This window comes from Lynx canadensis, chromosome D3 (genome assembly GCF_007474595.2).
Source record: "Lynx canadensis isolate LIC74 chromosome D3, mLynCan4.pri.v2, whole genome shotgun sequence".
NCBI lineage: Eukaryota > Metazoa > Chordata > Mammalia > Carnivora > Felidae > Lynx > Lynx canadensis.
In genome coordinates this window covers 16604774-16621346 of record NC_044314.2, presented here as the reverse complement: position 1 = coordinate 16621346, position 16573 = coordinate 16604774, and the positions used below count along the sequence as shown (strand labels likewise).

Here is a 16573-nt window from a genome sequence, read left to right as displayed (position 1 = left end):
CCAGCATTCCTCAACTCTGCTGTGGTAGGGCAGAAGGGGCCACAAATACTCAAGTGCGTGAGTGTGGTTGTGTTTCAATAAAACTTTATGTACAAAAATAAGCAGTGGGTCAGATTTGGCCCACAGGTTGTTGACTTTTGACTTAGAGCAACAAATAGGAGACAACTTTTAAATTGCAGCTTCTACTCAGCAGATGTGGTTAAACATTCTAGTCTCTTTACCACCTGTGATGGTTCATTTTGTGTGTCAAATGTGGGTAGGCCACAGTACCCAGATATTTGGTCAAACACACTCTAAATGTTTCCGTGCAGATGTTTTGTTTGTTTTTTTGTTAATAGATGGGATTGACATTTAAATCAGTAGACTCTGAATAAGGCAGATTGCCCTCCAAAAGGTGGATGGGCCCATTCAATCAGTTCACGGCCTTACTAGAAAAAAAGACTTCCCCCACGGAAGAGGGAATTCTGGTGGCAGATGGCCTTCTGATTCAAACTGTAACTTTCTGCTGGGTCTCCGGTCGACCCTACGGACACTTGATTTGCCAGCCTCCAAGTAAATCCTTAAAATGAACCTGTTTCTCTGGAGAATCCTAACTGATACACTTATCTTTTCTGAAGTTCTACATTTATACTTTGCATTCTTGGTGACAGAAACCTTGATGACTCAAGAGATCTTTAGTAAGACAGACAGACAGACAGACAGACACACACACACACACACAGACTTATTCCCACAGATTAAAACGCTTAAATGTTCTAGTGAAAGCAATAGAACAGAGTGTTATTATGGTGAGGCTACGTTAATCACAGGTGTCACAGACTCACTTGAGGGCGAGGGGCGCTGCTTGTAGGCTCTGATGTTTGAAACCACAAGACCTAACATTTAAAGAAGATCTAAGTCTGTGGTGCCCACGTAACCTGCTTTTAATCAGGTTGGGCAAGGTCTTTAGCTGAGATCTTAAAGTGATGGGTCCAAACTTAATTTTCTTAGTATCTGCCCAATTGCAATATAAAGGACACAGCTGGGGACTGGGACAAGCTGGCTGATACAAGAATGCAATTATTTGGACCTTTGTTGTTGTTGCTTTCCACCATGCTCTAACCCACAGAATTGGCTGGCAGTGAGACAAGTCTCTCTCGGGAAGACCCAAGGCCACATACACCATCGTCATGTTAAGTGATTTCCTAACCACTCTTCCTCAAGCAGCTTTCTCCCCAGCTATGGTTTAGTGAATTCTTCCACCCTTTCACCGAAGAGAGCAATACACGGGAGGGATTCACTTATTTCTGACAAAGAGCCTGCTCTCTAGGAGATAATGCAGCATGAATTGGCTCGGCTGGGCTTCTGGTCTTCCAGAAGCCCTCTTCCAGAGATCTGGCTTCTTGGGTGACAGTGAAGAAACCTCTTTCTCATTACCCTCCCACCTCTCCCCAGCCCCAGGCACACTAATCTCGCGCTCTCCAGACAGGGCTTTGTGTTTCCCGGATCAGCGCGGGAATCCTTTGCAGCTCTTTTCCTCCTATTTGTGTAGGCCCCGGGGGAAGCCTTCCTTGGTAAGCCGGCTCCCCCTCCTTCTGGAGACCACCTCGAACTGCTCTGGTTCTCTGTGCTGTGCGCCTGCTCCAAACACTTGCAGCCCCGAATGCCTCGACCGCACATATTACAGTTATTATTAAACACAACAGCAGCAACCGTTATTTATCAAGCACTTAATGAGAGCCAGCCTCCGTTCCAAGTACTTAACATGTGGTAATATTCTTAAAACAACCATGAGCCAAGTACAAATACTTTCCCACAAAAACTAAGGTAGGATTTGTATTGTGGACTGAACGTTTGCGTCCTCTTGACATTCGTAGGTTGAAATCTTAACCTCCAAGGTGACGGTATTGGGAGGTGGGGGCCTTCGGGGGGTGCTTAGATCATGAGGGTAGAGCCCTCACCAATGGGATTGATGCTTTTATAAAAGAACCCCCAGGAATCTCCCTTGCCCCTTCTGCCGCGTAAGGACACAGCAAGGAGATGGCAGTCAATGAAGGAGGAAGCTCTCACCCGACGTGGAGTTTTCCAGCGCCTTGGTCTTTGGCTTAGCCTCCAGAACTAAGAGATGAGCGTTTGCTGTGTAAGGCACCAGACTATGGTATTTTTGCTACAGCAGCCAGAATGGGCTAAGGCAATACGGAAGCTGGAATTAGAATTCAGGTCTGACTCCATGCAATCTATACCCCATCTCACCAGCTTGAGGGTGTGTATGCCCTGAGAGCCGGGCACCTACTGCTCCCACTGCTCTACGCCGTTAGTGCTGGGCTGAGCAGAGTGTTTGGAGGGGCTTTGAGTTCAGCATGTGAAAAACACAGAGGTCAGGAGGACGTGTGTGCTCTGTGTATGAAATGCTGATGACGGGATGATAGCCTCTTCAGCTTAAAAAAACCTGAAATATGAGAATTACTCAATATAGGTGTACCTGTCGGGTAACGATGTAGCTGGAGCATGCTACGCGTACTAGAAGAATCCAATGCCAGAAGAAAACTGAAATCACACGCAGGTACTCCACGTACATTCTACGTACATCGGAACTCTACAGACACCTAGCGATTAGTCACAAACAAGGTGAGAAGACATAATCTTTTACATTACGTACCTTCTGGGATGCATTGTCCAAGAACAAATTTATACCCTTTGCAGCATTTTTTCCTAAGAAACAAACAAAAGTGTGTTTTAAATGTGACGTCAGATTAAGGATATAATTCTTTTCAGGGGTGTCTGGGTGGCTCAGTCGGTGAAGCATCTGACTCGATTCTGGCTCAGGTCATGATCTCATGGTTTGTGAGATGGAGCCCCACGTTGGGCTCTGGGCTGACAGTGCAGAGCCTGCTTGGGATATTCTCTCTCTCTCTCTCTCTCTCTCTCTCTCTCTCTCTCTCTCTCGCTGCCCCTCCCCCACTCACACGCATGCTTGCTCTCTCAAATAAACTTAAAATATATGTATAATATATAATTCTTTTCAGTTAGTGATTTGTGCCCAGGAAAAAGTGAGGTATAAGGGAAAGAAGGGGTTGGGTATTTTTTTTTTTTAATGTTTATTTATTTTTGAGAGAGAGAGACAGAGACAGAGCTCGAGAGGGAAGGGCCAGAGAGAAAGGGAGATGCAGAATCCGAAACAGGCTCCAGGCTCTGAGCTGTCAGCACAGAGCCTGATGCGGGGCTCGAACTCACGGACCATGAGATCATGAGCCAAGCCGAAGCTGGACGCTCAACAGACGGAGCCACCCAGGCGCCCCTAGGGGTTGGATATTTTTAAGGAAAGCTGAGATAGAGATATAAAGGGAAAATATAATCAACAGCACATGACCACATGTTCCAGTAGCAGAAGGTCCTTTTTTACCACATAATATATGGAATTAATCACTTGAATTCTATGAAGTGGATTAATTCAGAGACTTCAAGCTACTTGTAGCAGATGACCAGAGGCCTACAGGATATAAAGAACTTTTACATAAAGGATATAAAGAAACTGTATCCTGAAAAGGAACTCTGGGGCTGGCCAGGCCCCTCAGGCTACAAGCCAAGGATTCACGTGACTTGCTAATTATAACAATTTGCTAATAATAAATAACTAGGTAATTGTAACCTAATGATTGCAAATTATGATTAGGTAGCTGAGGCTGAAGCCCAAGCCGTCCCCCATTTGAAGGCTGGCTTCACCTGGACCACATAGGTACTAAAAGCTATCTAAATTATCTGAATTAAACAGACAAACAAACAGCAAATAGACAATTCTAGCAAAAGTTCCCAAGACGTCCATCTCTGCCTGAGGTAGAGAAATGGCACCATTCGTTCAAAATGTAAATCTCCACGGGAAAGATGAGGTCTCTGGTCTGGGGTTTCAAGCTCTTAACAGACTGACCCCCTGCAGATAGAGAATATAAACTCAGGACAAAAGAGAAGCAAACAACCCCTGGCAGGTTCTGGAGAGCAAAGAAAGGCGGGCAGGATTTTAGAGGAGAGCTGACATTTGGAACGAGGGACTAACCCAGGCTAACTTTCCTGCTTTTCAGGACTTTGGCCCGAGCGCCCATCACAGTTGCTACGTGGTGGGGAAAGTGAACACACAGAGAACCTGTGACAGGTTTCGGCCCGATCAAATGGAGGGCAAAATAGGGGTAACCAGAGGTGTGAAAAATTCAGGGGAAATCCTGGAAATGAGAGTGCTGGAGGACAGGAGCCTTAAGTTCTGTGTATTAAGTCTGCCCAGTCGCTGGGAAACCCTCACCCAGGCATGCGGGGAGAAGACTCGAAACACCCCAGCTAAACGCCACACGGGCTGGACGAGGGTTGGGCTGACCAACACCGACTGCGAGGCCGTTTGCACATTCCATCCATCCAAGTTGCTTGCCTGCTCCAAGAAAAGTATCAACGCTTTTTGGATGAATAAAGCAGGATCCAGGATCTCCACAACAGAACTTGTATAAATGTGACCCATTCTCAAGGGAAAGACCATCAATGATGCCAACCCCAATTCCAGAGGTCGCAAGTATCAGACACCGCGTTAAAGTGGCTGTTACAATGGTGTTCGATGAGGTAAGGGAAAAGGCACTTGTAATAAATGAAAAGGTAGGAGATCTAAAAGAAATATCAACTGTGAAAAGAACGAAATAGAAATTCAAGAACTGAATGGGGCGCCTGGGTGGCTCAGTCGGTTGAGCTTCCGACTTTGGCTCAGGTCAAGATCTCACAGTCTGTGAGTTCGAGCCCCGCATCGGGCTCTGTGCTGACAGCTCAGAGCCTGGAGCCTGTTTCAGATTCTGGATCTCCCTCTCTCTCTGCCCCTCCCCCACTCATGCTCTGTCTCAAAAATAAACATTAAAAAATTAAAAAAATTAAAAAAATTAAAAAAAAGAAATTAAAGAACTGGAAAATATACGTATCAAATTAAAAAAAAAACTTGCTGGATGGGTTTAACAACAGAATGGTGATATGAAGTGGGAAAGAATTAGTGAATTGGAAGATACAGGCACAGGAATTACCCAATTTAAAGAGAAAAAGTGACTTTAAAAAATGCACCAAAACATCAGGGACTTGGGGGGAGGCGGGGGGGACAACCTCAAAAGGTCCAAGGTATGGTATGTGGAGTTCCAGAAGGCAAACAGAGAGAGAATGGAGAAGAAAACAAATGTGAAAATGGCTGAAACATCCCGAATTTAGTGAAAAACATAAATTTACACACTAAAGATGTTTAGCAAAAGCCAAACAGGTTGAAGACACACACCCATGCACGCGTCTAGAGATGTCATAGTCCTACTGCTGAAAAAAACCAAACAAACAAACAAACAAACAAACAAGAGAAAATCTTGAAAGCCAGCAGTGAAAAACTGCACATTCTATACCGGGAAAGAATGATCTGAATGTCCATGCGCTTCTCATCAAATACCACGGCAACCACAAACAATGGCATGACATCTTTGAAGTGCTGAGAAAACAAACCGACCTGTCAATCCAGAATCCTCTATGCAGTGAAAAATATCCTTCGAGAATGAAGAGGAAATCAAGACGTTTCAGAAAAAAGAAAACCAAGCATTCAACACCAGCAGATCTGGGCTATGAGAAATGCTACAGGGAGTTGTTCAGAATAAAAACACAGGGACCAGGGAGAAAAACCTGAATTTTTAGGAAGGGCTGAAATGCCTCGTAAATGTCTTGGTACCTATATAAAACGTGATTTTTTCACGCTTAACTATTTCAAAGCAAAAACTATATGTCCTTGTCTTACAGGATTCATAACGCAAGCAAATGCAATCAACAGAATAATGGACCCACATGGTCCATAATGTAAATGGACCCACATGGTTACAAAATTTCTACACCACGTATAAAACGGTACAATTCTGACACTTCCCTTGTGGCAAACATTCCCCTTTGTTCTGGGTTTCTCAGGCCTCCTTACTTTTCCCTTCCCTTCCCCCTACCCCATCCTCCCTTACCCCCCAACCCCGCTCCCCCGCCGGGCTCCTAGAGAACTTCCTTTTACCACTTCCAAAATCAGTATGTTCATTCAGAGGCCAAGAATTAAGCTGGGGGCAGTGAATTTGCAAGTCTCAAGAATACAGCCCGGGATCTTTTGCTCTTTTTCCTTGACTATCAAAGTCAAACTATCATTAAGAAACACCCAAAACTATTCCTGAGCCTGGGTGGCTCAGTTGGTTAAGCATCCAACCCTTGATTTTGGCTCCAGTCATGATCTCACAGTTCATGGGTCAGGGTCCCATGTTGGGCTCTGACCCGACAGCACAGAACTTGCTTAGGATTCTCTCCCTCTCTCCTGGCTCACTCTATATCTCTCTCTCAAAATAAATAAAAATTAAAAAACAAAACAAAACAAAACTATTTCTGTGTAACCATAAGAGAAATGAGATTCAAGGTTATTGCTATCGAAATAGTCTCGGTAATTTGCATTTGGACATGCTTTCTAGGTGGAAGAGAAAGGCAGTTAAATATGGTCTGCCACCTGGGAAGTGCACATTGCCTGTGGCCTATCTATACCACGCGTGTGAGCCTATCATCTGTATGCTGTATTGAATACAAGGTCCGAAACCACAGATTTGGGAGATGAGGCATTCTCTAGGTCCTAACGCAAATTCCCACCTTTGTCAAACGGTCAGAACCTTCAACCAGATTAGACAAGACCTTCTGAGAAAAATCTGGTACGCTTAAATGTATTTTTTCCAACACATTTTAGTAAGACAGCAATTTAACAACATTTATAAGAATTGTATTAAATCCATTAAAAACTTCGCAGATAATGTATTCAACATGCACACAACTGATCTGGTAAGAGAACGTTCTGAGGCCCAGCTGGGTACAGCAACACTGCCTCCTTTCTCCCTGCAACCTTTCTCATGTGCAGTCCAGCTGTGGTAGACAATCTTACTTCAAAAGCATAATAAGAGTGGGCTTCCCTTATAAAGGACAGTAGCAGCTGGGACGCTCCCGAATCGGACCTGAATGAAATAATTCAGGGTCCCGTCCCCTGCAAAGGACGTATTTGCCTACCTGTACATGTCCAATCAATATGTTACGTTGAATCTTTCCTCAGCATATTTTGTTACATATATCTGTGTGTGTGTGTGTGTGAAAGAGATTTACTGCTATGAATAACGTGTGGCAGTGTTCAGAGTTTTCCTACAATTAGACATAATCTCCCAACATTTCCAACTGAACTGTAATTTTACATGACAAGAGAAACCCATGGTGTACAAATTCATGATGATGATTATTTCTAACAGAAGTAGAGGATCTACCTTGACGTTCCATAAAACTCTCGTTTTCCATGGTTTAAGAGAGTCCAAGTTCCTGACAACCAGAAAGAAAACTGCTTACTAGGGTATTCATTAAAATTTTACAGTTTACTTACTGTATTACTTGAAGCTGTCCTATGGAAAACTAAGAGGAACAACAGTGCCCTAGATGATCTGAAACTCAAGTGAATCATAAGAAAGTTGGAATGGAGGGGAGACATGTGTTTTTGATATATCTTCGGGGCAACGCCACATTTAAACATATGGTTCTATTTGTCTGTTTCTATGTAAATGGCGCACCTAACATACAGCCGCTGAGAACTTTGATGGCATTTCAAAGTTCACGCACACGGATACAACCCTTACAATCTCTCTCTCTTCATCCAAGACATCCTACTTGGGCATTCTGATCTTTCTGAGCATTGCAAGAGCTTGGGGTTGTCCATTTAGTGGAGCCAAAAGTAACCTGTCAATTGCCTTGCTACAAAATTAAATAACACAGTGATTTGATAATGCTTTCAAAAGGCTACAGAGCTCTGTCGGGAGATCTAAGCTTCATGATGGCCATGCTTCCTTTAAATACCTGCTCAGCCCAGAATTAACTTCCCCTTGGCTTTTTTCTTAATTGCATACCTAACGCCATCGCTCTGCTCGAGGGGAGGAGGTCTGAGACTTCACTGCACCCTCTTGCTTTTCGAGAGTTCCTGAAGACGGCATTATTTTGCAGGTCAAACATCCATCCAGCAGAAGTCACGATTTAAAATAAACGACGGAATATTCCAAAGTATAAAAAAATAAACACTGGCTGCACATCTTACCCCGTTTCAAAGATTACTTACAACACAACTTACGTATAATGAAGTTGAAATGGCCTAAGTGAGACCTCCTTCTCGTTATGCAACCGGACCTAACTACAAGCATGGTCGTGCGGTTTTTATCTTTAAGAAAAACAAACGAAGATGGGGAAAGCTCATGTGGACTTCGGGGGAGACAGCCCTTCGTGAGCCGTTTCATGTGGCAGAGCTCGGTTTTCCAAACGCAAAATGCCTTTCCCATTTCTTGGCGAGGGGAAGTGGCGATTAGGTGGTTGTCACATAGAAAGGGCGACATCTGCTCATCAGGAAAGTCTGTGCAGGTTTCCCCTGGGTGTCCCAGAGCGCGCGCACGCGCGCAAACACACACACACACACACACACACGTTGTAAATAAAAACAGTGCGGCCAGAAATACATCCCAGCGACCGAGCGTGTGTGAGAGCTTTTGGAAGGAAAAACCGAGATATCAACATCGGACTGTCTGCTGTTAGTTATCAGATTCTAGAGAAGAATTAACACAACAACAACAACAACAACAACAAAAAACCTCCCTGCGGAATTAGAAGGACAAGAAGGAACCTTGAAACGTCAAGTGAGCTAGTAGGCAAGAGATATTTCAACACTCGTCCCACTGCAACAGTAAATTTTCCTAAGATTTATTTGGGGTTTCCTCTGCATCGCTTGCCTACACATGCACGAGACAGCTCAGATGTTTTGTTTTGTTTGTAATGAGAGAAAAAAACTGCACTTTTTAGAGTATTTCGGGGTTCTTTTTGCCCAGCTACAGGTAGTGGATGGAACGGTGGCTTTGGGGTCAAGCACATCTGCTGTACAATTCTGGCTCTGTCATTTAAAGAGCTTGTGATGATGAGGCACCTGGGTGGCTCAGTCAAGTTGAGTGTCTGACTTCGGCTCAGGTCATGATCTTGTGGTTCGTGGGTTTGAGCCTCGCGTTGGGCTCTGCGCGGACGGGGGGGAGCCTGGTGCCTGCTTCAGATTCTGTGTGTCCCCCTCTCTCTCTCTGCCCCTCCCACCCTGTGTGCTCGCTCTCTCTCAAAAATACACATAAAAAATAAAAAAAAAAAAATAAAGAGCCTGTGATAGGACTTTGGGTTTCTTAAACTTGTTGAGGTTTTAGATTCCTCATGGATAAAACATGAATAATAGTATTTGCTTTCTTTTTCCAAAAATGGAAGAGAGGGGGAGGGGGAGAAAGGAGGGAGGGAGAAAATTTTGATTTCAACATGACGGAAAAGTAACATTTTTGTCCTTTTCTTTCCCAAGCTAATGCCAAATAATGGGAATAGGAAATATAAATTCAAGCTGATAGTCTATAGTTTTAGGAGTATATTTCTAATATGAGTTAGTTTATTTATTAAAGTTTATCTACTTTAGATGGTGTGAGTAGGGGAGGGATAGGCAGAGGGAGGGAGACAGAGAATCCCAAGCAGGCTCCGCATTGTCAGCACAGAGCCAGACGTGGGGCTCAAACCCATAAAACTGCAAAGTCATGACCACAGCTAAATCCAAGGGTCGGACGCTTAACCGACTGAGCCACCCAGGTGCCCCTCTAATATGGAGTTAATATGAACACGGCCAGTGGACGGGAGAATGGGAAGTGATTTCGCAGAGCAGAGTGACTTCAAACCTATGTGCCTCCAGGGGCGGTTATCGTGGAGAAGCCAACTGGCCCCACGGAGGCTCAGCCCCGCTCAGGAATCGGAGACACCAGGTATGGAGGAAGGTGGAGGCCAACAGACAGCAGGCCAACCTGAAGGTCTGGTGAGAAGGTGGACTTCTGGTTTCCTGACCCCAGGCTCCCTTTGTCGGATACCCTCCGTCCACCACCGCGAGAGGTAGAAGGTACGTTCCTTGGGGAGAATTGTACCCGAGGAGATCGACTCTCACACCAAGCCAGAGGCCCACGTGGAATATACCCATGAGTAGATACTCCTGCCCACGCACAGAGTTTCCAAATATTTTTAAAGAGTCCCTTCAATGGAGTATCTCATTGCACAACAATGGAAGCCTCCCGGTGATGGCTTCTGAAGGCCCCGATGGCGGCTTCCGCGCATCTCCAGCCAGTTAGTCCTAAATGAAGACAGAGGAGGCTGGGAAGGTGCAGAGCCCAGTCAGCGTGGTTCTTTTTCACCATCTATTTTTTTTTTTTTTTTTAATTTTTTTTTCAACGTTTATTTATTTTTTGGGACAGAGAGAGACAGAGCATGAACAGGGGAGGGGCAGAGAGACAGGGAGACACAGAATCGGAAACATGCTCCAGGCTCTGAGCCATCAGCCCAGAGCCCGACGCGGGGCTCGAACTCACGGACCGCGAGATCGTGACCTGGCTGAAGTCGGACGCTTAACCGACTGCGCCACCCAGGCGCCCCTCTTTTTCACCATCTAACTACTAACTGCACTGCGACATGCCAGACGAGGGGTCCATAAGAGACTGATGCCAGGAACAGTACACAACTCCTGGGACTAAATTAAAAGCCTGAGGATTTCTTTTTTTTATTTTTATTTATTTATTTATTTTTTTTTATAATTTTTTTTTTTCAACGTTTATTTATTTTTGGGACAGAGAGAGACAGAGCATGAACGGGGGAGGGGCAGAGAGAGAGGGAGACACAGAATCGGAAACAGGCTCCAGGCTCCGAGCCATCAGCCCAGAGCCCGACGCGGGGCTCGAACTCACGGACCGCGAGATCGTGACCTGGCTGAAGTCGGACGCTTAACCGACTGCGCCACCCAGGCGCCCCAAAGCCTGAGGATTTCAAGGCGGTCCTGAATTTCTTTGTCAAACTCCTTAGAGTGAGGAAGTTTTCCTCTTTGTTTTAACCTTCTTCTCTTGGAGAGACTTTGATAGAGCTTCGCGTGACTTCACATGAACTTCTAGAATGCCTCTTACACCAGATGCCCTGAGAACGGAACCCAGGAAAATGATTCATCTCCCATCGAGGCCTGCCTGGATCCAGCCCTGTAACCAGAAAGTGCTCCTCCCGGGAAAATGGAATAAGATCATGTTTACCGTAGCAATCAGTGAAGATTAAAAAACAAACAAAACAAACAAAACAAACCCATTTATTCATCTACATATAAACTTGCTCCTGCCAAATCTCAGTGACAATGTGGAGAGACTCATAAGCAGTATGTTACATATCACGTGGTCTTATATGCACAATTACCGACGGCCAAGATCAAAGGCAGAACACGCATGGCAAGTCCGCAAAAATTTAAACACAGAGTAACCACAGGATCCCACAATTGTACTGCTGAGTACATACCCAGAAGAATCGAAAGCAGACTCAAAAGACACATTTGTTCATAGCAACATCATTCACAATAGCCAAAGGTACAAACAACCCAAACGTCCCTTGGCAGATGGGTAAAGACAACGTGATACACACAGAGAATGGATTATTCCTCCTTTAAAGGATCTTCTGACACATGCTCTAACACGGATGAAACTTGGAAACATTATGCTAAGTGAAATCATACCAAAGAAATATTGGAGAGAGAGTTACAAATATCGTAGGCCTCCACTTCTATGAGGTGCCTGAGGCAGTCAAATTCTTAGGCAGAGAGTCGAATCGTGATGGCCAGGGGCTGGGTGAGGAGGGAATGGGGAGCTGCTCAATGGGTACACAGTCTCAGTTTGGGACGATGAGGAAGTTCCGGAGACGAATGCTGATGGTTGCACAACAGTGTGAACGTGCTTACTGGCACTGAAATACACACCTAAGAATGGTTAACGTGGTAAATTTTACGTTGGATGTATCTTCCCACACATACACGAAAAGACTAGAGGAGGAGGGGAAAGCTGTTGAAGCCGTTCTTCTCACCGTTAATACCTGGGGCATGGGATCATCTGGGTTTTAGCTGTGTGAACTACAGAAAAAATATTTTTTTAGGCATGTGAGGGTTATCGTTAGATGGGGCTAAGGTAACAACCAGAAGGTAGTTATTCCTACAAGGCTTCAAGCGATAATAACGTATTCATCCAACAACATGTTCATCAGGCATCTTCCAGGAAGACAGAAGAGCCGGTGGTTGGGGCCCTGGCCCCTGGGGATGTACCTCCCGGGTTTGAATCCCCGCTCTTCTACTTGCCAGCTGTGGGGACCTTAGACAAGTGACTTAAAGTCCCCCTAACTCCATTTCCCCATCTGTAAAGAGGAATGACAACAGTGTCCACCTTGCTGGCTTGGTGTGCGGGTTCGATGCGTTAAGACGCATATGGAGCTCAATACCACGCTGGCTGTGTGAAGTCCAACAGGGAACGTGCAAAGAAATGTGGTTTTCCTGTTGTGTCCCACTCTAATGTTCACCTTCAAGGACCCTGGTGTGTTTTAGAGGAGGGAGCATGAGGGAGTCAGCGGCTGAGCCATGGTCTGGCTGCCCATCGGCTTGGCTTTGAGAAGAAGCCAGGGCTGACTGACAGCAGTACCGAAGCCAGTGTCTCGGCCGTCTCATTGCCACGGTCGTGCCTACTCAAAGATGATCTTATCAGCTAGCAGGAGAACCCTCTCAGGCCACTAACACATTGCACTCCCCTCTATGTGATCAGTGTAATATCTGTTCTCCATGATGAGAGGCACGTGACCGGATCTCGTCTTGTTTGCTCAAAGCTGGCCCGGCAGCACTTGGGAAGTGTGGACAAGTGCCCGGGCTGCGGGGCTGAGAACACGTGTAGCCACTTCGGTATGTTGTTTCCGCCGCCTCCCTATCTCCCTGCCATATCAGCCATTCTCACAGGGTCAGGGACCTCCGCAGACGGCATCCCTGAGTCTACGCGGGTCCCGGAGACAAGAACCTGGGGCTGCCTGCCTGCCTCTTCACCACGATGCCAACGCTACATATCTAGCTCTCTTTTCACACACTTTTCCCTCCTTCCCCACCTCCTCAAGTGAGTTTTCTACCCCACGAACCCTCATCATCTTGCTCCCTGGCTGTCTTTTCCCGGATTCAATAGAGAAGTTGGCCGTTTTTGAAACGTAAGGAAAAATGGTAACACATTGAAAAAGGTAGTTTGGCATTACCTTTGTATAAAAAAGATAAAGATAAAAACTGTATGCATCTGCATATTTATATACACATAGGCAAGAGATCTTTTCATTAAAAAAATAAAGATTAGGTTGGGTATTCATGGATCTCTTTACGTAAGATGTTTTTTTTTTTTTTTTTTTTTTTTTTTTTTTTTGAGATGTAATTGACCTATAACATTGTACCAGCTTCAGGTGCATGGCATATCGATTTGATATTTGTATGCGCTGTGAAATGATCACCACAGTAAGTCAGGTTTTTTTTAATGTGCTTTCTGATTTTCCTTCAATGAACAGGTGCTAATTTTGTAATAAGAGAAAATAAAGGAAATAAACGAGAGGGATTTTTTAGGGTGTTTTGGTACATATGTTTTGAATTTTTAAAATTTATTTTAGAGAGAGAGGTGTGTGTGTGGGGGGGGGGGAGAGGGAGAGAGAGGGGATATGAATCAATCTCAAGCAGGCTCCACACTCAGCAGGGAGCCAGAGGTGGGGCTCGATCCCACAACTCTGTTCATGAACTGAGCCGAAATCAAAAGTCAGACGCTCAACCGAGCCACCCAAGTGCCCCTGTTTTGGTATATTTCTAATGCCAGGCTTGGCAACAGTTTTGGAAACTGCTAGTTTTGAAAGTTGGCCAAGGAGTAGCAGTCATGAGCGCGTTTGAGAATAGTGCATACAGGCACCCGCCATGATTTACTTCGCCCGGAAACTCAAGACTTACATTTTGGACAACTAGGTTTCAGCCGAACTGATTCTGACCCAAGTCACCTGGAACCGATATATGGCATTTATTAATGCCATAAAATTACTTCTGGGACTTAGGGCATCGTTTAGAAGGATGTTTGTCCTTTTTTCACATCAGAAAAACGGTTTAATAGAGGTTCGTCTGAAGGGAGGATTTTAAGAGAATGATTTTCCCCATTCGTAAGACCTGTTGAAACCAACGAATCTCTGCTGACGTTTATTCCCAGGGTTGCTAATTTTCAGAAGCACTGATAGCTGTGAATCGTGTCGTACTCTCTGCTCCATTGGACACGGACAGCGCGTGGGAAGTGGAGACCATTCCTTGCAGCGATATAGTTCACCATATGCAGTGACACTGGGGGGCCCAAAGGCCTAGTCCCAGATGTATTTTTATCCTATCAACCCTCTGAGCATCCAAGGGATGCCTGAATGGTTATTAATAATCTGTTCCAATGGCATTGACCAAGAAAATCAGATCTTCAAGCAATGAATTGCTCACGATCAACCGAGCAATACAAGAAGTCATCCACGGTGGTTCCCAAAGCATTCCTGGAGTCTTCTGAAGTTTCCTGACGACTCCTCCACCTTCTCCTCCCACCCTGGGCTCCCTGTGCAGCTCAGCCAGCGTTTTCTCGCTGCTCTCTCTTCTTCAAAGGCTGGGTTCAGCTTCAGGATTTCAACTCTGACCTCTGTTTACGACTCCTGAACTGTAACCCCCCAGGCCCCCTGGTTGCGATCATTTTGCTTGCCTGTATTTTCCAGGTTTCCTGTAATTATCAGGTCCTAACTTTCATAGTGAGAAAAGGTTGTATTTTAAAACTAATAGAAGAAAATTAACTTCTCGCTGCCACCGTGGAAGGGAATAGCATTCCTGATGGGGCCAGAGCTCGGAGGCCAACAACCCACAAGACCGTTTTTATATATTGCCTTCGGTTTTTCTCCCTAGTAAGAGACCCAAATTACCCATAACAGCCACACTTCCAAAGGTCATTGCCGTGGCAGAGATAACTAGCTGTTTCTCCATAACTATTTCCTTTTTCCCCCCATTGTAACAAAAGCCCAGATTATAGCTGGGTACGTTAACCTCCCAGAAGAAAGGGCAGAATTCTGCAGCCTCGCACCCACCAGGCACTGCCTTGCGAATAAGCCCGGCAACAGGATGTGAGTAGCTGTGACACCTTAAATGGAAGGGGCACGTAAGCTGTCCTTTTCACCTTCCCGTGAGTGACAGCAGGAACACGGTAGTGAGCGATCTTGGAACATAGTGATGGGTGGGTCAACACACAAGGAGCTCGGTCAATGTTGCTGTCCAGCCACCACAGAAGATAAGGACTCCTGACAGTTTTGTGTAAGAGAACAAACTTCCACCTTGTTTAAACTGTTATTTTTGGTTTCAGCTTATAGGAGCCTAATACACCCAGAAAACTAAAATAACTAAAGGGAATGAGTCTATGGGAGCAAGGCTACTGCAATGCAAGGTTAGCAAGCCAGAAGGGGCCTGGAGAAGAACCAGACTTTTATTCCACTTCAGGAACAACTGTGCAGGGAGCCCTTGAGCCTTGTGAAACGCTGACCCTTGAAATATAAGTGTCTGGAGCCGTCCTTGCAAATTAACCAAAGCTAAAGACCTCTCTGCTTTGACAGGGCCGCGATCCTTCTTTCCATGCTGTGGGCAGAGTTTCATTGGCACTCGGCCCCCTTTCCTGTACTTCACCTTGATAAGTGAGGCATTTCCCGAGAGCTCTTGTAACGACAATTTCCCGATTCAGAATTCTGCCCACGGGTCGGTCAGCTGGGAATTAAATGCGGCAGTCTGAAAGGAGACAGCTTTACTTGTAATGACTCTCAAAGACAGAGGGAGCCCGATCGGAGATCTTTCTTCCATCACTCATGTGACATATGCCATTCCTCATACGCATCAAATTCTTACGGAAAATGAAATGAAACACAACTGGTGCTAATTCAGGTCGAAATTCATACGCTACCTCTAAATGATTCGCAGAATAGAGCAGGAATCTTCTACTTTAGACGCTGAATTATATAATGATCCGATATCACAGTAAGAGCTTTAATTCGGATTAACCAGCGACTGGAAACATCAAATGTGAATTCAACCAACACTTAATTGAAACCTTCCTATACACCAAGCCAAGCAGCTTCCATAGATTATTTCATTAAATACTCGTAACCATGCTTCTTACAGATGGGAAAACTAAAGCACAGAACTTGTTAAATAACAAATTAGTAGCTGAGCTGAACATGAACGGAGGCTGCAGGATTCCAGGGGCCACCTCTTCCCGGAAGTGGGTGTTACAGGCAATAGGGAGAGGAGTGCGATTTGCATTTGGTCCTTGAAAACAATCAGTGTGGGAGAAACACATGTGCACAGCCACAGAGACCACAAGAGAGGGCATTATCGGCATCAAAATGCCGGGACAGTGTGCTTCCTCAGGACAGAAGGGAAGAGTCATAACTCACCTTCAGAGGCTGCAGGAATGTGCCACCCGTGGGGGTTGCTCCAGTCCAGGAAGCCAGATCAGGTCCCCTATAAAGGGACCCTCCCTCTTGCTACATCCCAGCCGTGACTCTCTAGCTTGGCCCCAAATCCACCTTCTCTGTCTTGCAACCTCGGCTCACTCTGGGGGAAAATCCCCTGTCCTTGATTCAGGATTCA

General features: G+C 45.4%; 1 protein-coding gene across 1 annotated transcript in view; it reads right to left on the bottom strand.

Moving 5' to 3' along the window:
* The window catches only part of CCBE1 (collagen and calcium binding EGF domains 1), a 235962-nt gene that overhangs the window by 36017 nt on the left and 183372 nt on the right, over positions 1–16573 (bottom strand). The window contains exon 3 of the mRNA XM_030336460.1: positions 2639–2691. Coding sequence (XP_030192320.1) covers positions 2639–2691 — 53 coding nt within the window. The remainder of the gene's footprint in view (positions 1–2638; positions 2692–16573) is intronic.